Source organism: Halyomorpha halys, unplaced genomic scaffold (genome assembly GCF_000696795.3).
Source record: "Halyomorpha halys isolate HHAL.00 unplaced genomic scaffold, Hhal_1.1 Scaffold158.1, whole genome shotgun sequence".
NCBI classification, from domain to species: domain Eukaryota; kingdom Metazoa; phylum Arthropoda; class Insecta; order Hemiptera; family Pentatomidae; genus Halyomorpha; species Halyomorpha halys.
This window is the reverse complement of record NW_027107138.1, coordinates 769,869-774,366: the sequence shown is the minus strand read 5'-3', so window position 1 is coordinate 774,366 and position 4,498 is coordinate 769,869. Positions and strand designations below refer to the sequence as shown.

The 4,498-nt window shown below is 31.1% G+C and overlaps 1 protein-coding gene across 2 annotated transcripts in view; it reads right to left on the bottom strand.

The window, feature by feature from the left end:
- Rilpl (Rab interacting lysosomal protein like) overlaps positions 1–2,869 on the bottom strand; it is a 32,135-nt gene extending 29,266 nt beyond the window's left edge. For both annotated transcript variants that reach the window (XM_014417503.2, XM_014417504.2), the window contains exons 1-2: positions 2,514–2,869; positions 1,729–1,864 (exon numbers count right to left, since the gene is read on the bottom strand). In XM_014417503.2, coding sequence (XP_014272989.1) covers positions 1,729–1,864; positions 2,514–2,804 — 427 coding nt within the window. In that variant the 5' untranslated portion in view covers positions 2,805–2,869. The remainder of the gene's footprint in view (positions 1–1,728; positions 1,865–2,513) is intronic.
- Positions 2,870–4,498: the final 1,629 nt, after the last annotated feature.

Sequence of the window (4,498 nt, the reverse complement as noted above, 5' to 3'; positions counted from 1 at the left end):
TTAAAGAAATGTAAGAGTAAATGATATTTCTAGTTTTATATTTCTGTGGTATAAGTATATACTGGGGTTTCCTCCACACCTAACAGTATATATGTGGAGGACCTGTCCCAAGCATGCTTTTAAATACTGGGAAAAAAATACAAAAGATATTTATTCAACTTGGTCTCAATAAAAAAACATGGGAAACAGACTGCAGCAAATAATAGCTGCACAAATATAAGTAAATACAATGACAAAACAAATAATAATAACCAGTATTTTTTTAAAAGGATTTTAACCCACTAAAATATAAAATAATTAAATTAAATAAATCATAAAAAAATCTAATACACTTTTTTTTTTTTAATAACCCCAATTATAATATATATTTTATTATAATTCCTTTTGATCTATTTCCTTTAATAAACATTTCCTAAATTTAAGCTAATAAAGTTAGTGTACTGAACTTTGCTTAGTATAGTAAAAGTTATAATTATTATTATTTTCCAGGTTAATTGATATTTATGGTTCCTACTCCATTCCAATGAATCATAAGCCTCAACATATGCCTAACGTTCTTTCCTCAATAAACATTCTACCTAACACAAACAGAATTTTTTGAACCCAATAGAAATTAACGCATTCAAACAAACAAACTCATCAGATTTATATATCAATATAAATTATAAACACCAATACGAATAACATTCATTATAATGAGGTGTAGATAGTTGACCGTAGATTAATCCTTAAAGAAGTTTGTCGGGGGGTGCGGTCAGCAAAGAACAACATAAATAAACAAAACCATATTTATTTATTTTATGCCGACGTTTCGACCTGAGTTTCAGGTCTTCATCAGGGCTATAGAACAAAAGAGATAACAACAACATTTAGAGTAACATACAATGGAAAAGGTGTAGTATACAAACAAATTTAGAAATATATGAAATATTGAATTAAATCATAAATTATCAATCTTTCACTTCTTTTATTTAAATTTTGACGGTCAACTATATATGCATAAATATATATTTAAATAAATGTAAGTAATGTAAATACATATATATATATTTAAAGAAATTGCTTCAAAATTATTTATGATTTAATTCAATATGTTATATATTTCTAAATTTGTTTGTATACTATACCTTTTCCATTGTATGTTACTCAAAATGTTGTTATCTCTTTTGTTCTATAGCCCTGATGAAGACCTGAAGCTCAGGTCGAAACGTCGCCATAAAATAAATAAATATGGTTTTGTTTATTTATGTTGTTCTTTGCTGACCGCACCACCCCCCAACAAACTTCTTCAAACATTCATTATAGCTTAATCTTCCTGAGACCATAAAGATTCAATATAATTAATATTTTTTACAACTAAAATTTGGTAAGGATTGGTTTGGCAGTATTTTGCCATAATTGGTTACAAATGAAAAATGGACTGTCCTAGATAAAATGATTATAAAAGAGCAGGGAACTTACAAATTAGATCTGCCAAACTATATTTCTGTTGCTACAGACTATAAACTGATTACCAAAAACTGAATTATAATCATACATTAGGCCCGACCTAGACTGATAAGGATCTTTTGAAAAAGTGCAGCAACCGAAAGTCAACAGATATGACCTCAATAAAGCAGTAATAATAGTAGGGTAAATTATAATTCACAGAAACAGAAGTATAATTCGACAGATTTAATATGTAAGTACCAAGAGGAGCAAGCTAATAATAAGATCTGGAAAAATTACAGTTCTGAACAACTGATGAATCCTGTTTATCAGCCAGAGATTTCACTAGCTTACGATTTTCTTCTTGCAAGCGATTCATCATCGCAACCATTTCACGAGATTCTTCTCTCCAATGTTCCTCAATTTGCTCCAGTTCCTGAATAAAATGAAATAATGTACTCTAAATAGTATCTAGACATTAATAAATTTCATTTATACAGTAAAACATCTCTCAAATAAGAATAATCTTCTAGCATCTGTAATAAATCTACAATTAATTAAGTTATTAAGAACTAAATAGTATAAATATTTATTTGGTAAGGTTGGCAATAATCAAACATAAAAAAATGTTTAGATTGATATTACAAAACTTCATAAGCACCCCCAAAGAATTGTGAGTCCATGGCATATATCATTACAAGGACTGGACAAAATATGTTTATGATTATGTGGTTTATGATTCATATCTAACTACAAATGCTAAGACCAGAAGAACAGTCATTTTAAAGTAAAACCTAAATTTTAATAGAAGTTAAAATCTTACTTTTCTAAAAACCAGGCAAACCTTTCAACAATGTGACATCTTAAACACCAATAAAACTAAGCCTAAGCCTACCAAAATCTACAAAAAGATCCTTTATAAATGAATCTAACATACGTATAATCTTAAAAGTTCCATAAACATCAGCTTAATTTCCAGTGAAAACAGTCCATTGTTTTAAAAGGAATCAAAGAACATATTTTATTCACAAATAAACAATAGAAAACAGGAGTTGAATTAAAGCATATAATATGAAAGAAATTACTTTATCAAACCGTTGCCTGTCTGCAGCTTTATCAACTTTGTCCTTTTCAAGCTTTAAAATTATAGACTCCTTTTCTTGTAATTGTGAATTTAACTTCCCAATTTTGACCGATTGAGCTTCAAGATGTTCTAATATGGTAATAACTTTACTCATAATGTTATTAAGAGGCTCAGCACCATAAATTTCCATGATGGCTCTAAGTTCCTTAGCAAAATCAGTCACAATGTCATAAACATCAACGAGTGATATTCCCTCATAATCATCCATTATGTTAAATCTATCAGATGGCATTAATAATATTAACAGAAATCTAAACTTTCTAGTTTATTCTATAGTAACCTTTATAAAAGGTTAATCCAAAGAGCATAGAACTTTATAGGTATGATAGCCCCTCTATCCTGAACCAACAAGCATTGTTGACAGAGAGAAGACGGTTCTTTTCCCGCTTGTTAAATGCTGGTTGATCTCAGTCCGTTGATCATTTATTAATGTTATTGTGAAGCAAAATTATTTGAAACTGTCTACTTTCGGTGGCGATTTGCCATCCACGCAGACCACGTAGTTAGGGTGAATTTTTCGGGTTGCAATCGTATAAAATGTTTTATCTTCATATACTTGCAGGCCGATTTCCTTTGCCTCTCTTATTATAGTCTTTGCGAGCCTTTCCATGTCATCTTGGTTTCAATCAGTAGATTTTGATCCCACTTTTTGGATGGCTAAACGACCCCAGGCAAGATCAATGTTATTGAAAGGTTCCCTCATAAATGTCCATCATATTTTTAAAAATATTTTGTTATCTATCATCTTGCTTTCTCTTAAGGCATATCTTATTAACATACTACATTTCCCTAATTTTTGTTTCTATAAGACGTTTCAAATTAATTTATGGAAATCGGATTTACATATATTTCTTTTTTTTTTTTTATTTTGATTTATATAAATTCTTGAGTAGAGGTCTCATTTTTTTAATGCCTCCTTTGTCGTTCACGTCGCGAGACCTTGAAGACGCTGGCAACTGTATTGCCGCCTGGAATTATCTACCCCGGCATGCAATTATGAACCTGGCTGCTCCTATCACAACGACTGATACGAAGACTTGTTGGCTAGCCCAGGTTAAAGAGACTTATATCTTACGTGAGATCGATTTTCATGGACTTCAACATTCGCCCACTATCAGCCTGGACGCGCGAAGCGGAAGGAAGAAGGCAAGGCGACTTAACCGTGGAGGAGAAAACGTCTCACAGATACGGCATCACAATATATTATGACAGAGACCCGTGTCTCTGTTGCACTATATTATTAATTATTTACTATCATATTGCCCTTCAGAGATTTATTATGGTCTCAAAATACAGGTTGATTAACCAACGGTTTAGCAAATATCTCCAAATTTTAGCCTTGTTTTTCCTCATAATTTTAATTGGACTTTTTTCAGCTCATAATAAAGAGCTCCCGGCGTAAAAGACGGTTCGGGCTCCTGATCTTGGGACTAATGGGTACCAACTGAGTGATGTTAAGAAAGCAAAAAATCTCATTGTTAGGTGTTAAAAACCTAATAGTTTGATTCACTTAAGCGAGGGTTCCACAGCGACGGAAAGAGTGATAGTGAGAGCTGTTGCAGCTACTATCAATACATAGACTAACATTTGCTGTCGTTCTTTAAAGATTTGATTCATGTTCATGAAAGAACTAAGTGTGCATACGAGACAAATTTAAGATAAGATTTGTCACGTGGAACGTCGGCTTACTGATAGAGATGATGAAATTCGATCATATGAAACTTTTTCTCTAGTTGAAGTTATTTTTCAAATCATCTTCTCTCATTACACTTAAATAGGGATATTTTAATTTTATGGACTCAATGCGGTTTTATTTCAGTTTTTCACTGCCAAATAGTTGTTATCCATCAGCATACTGTATATAAAATGTCTTTTAAATTATAACAACTTTTTTTAAACAAACTAGATGTCCTAAATAAAAATATA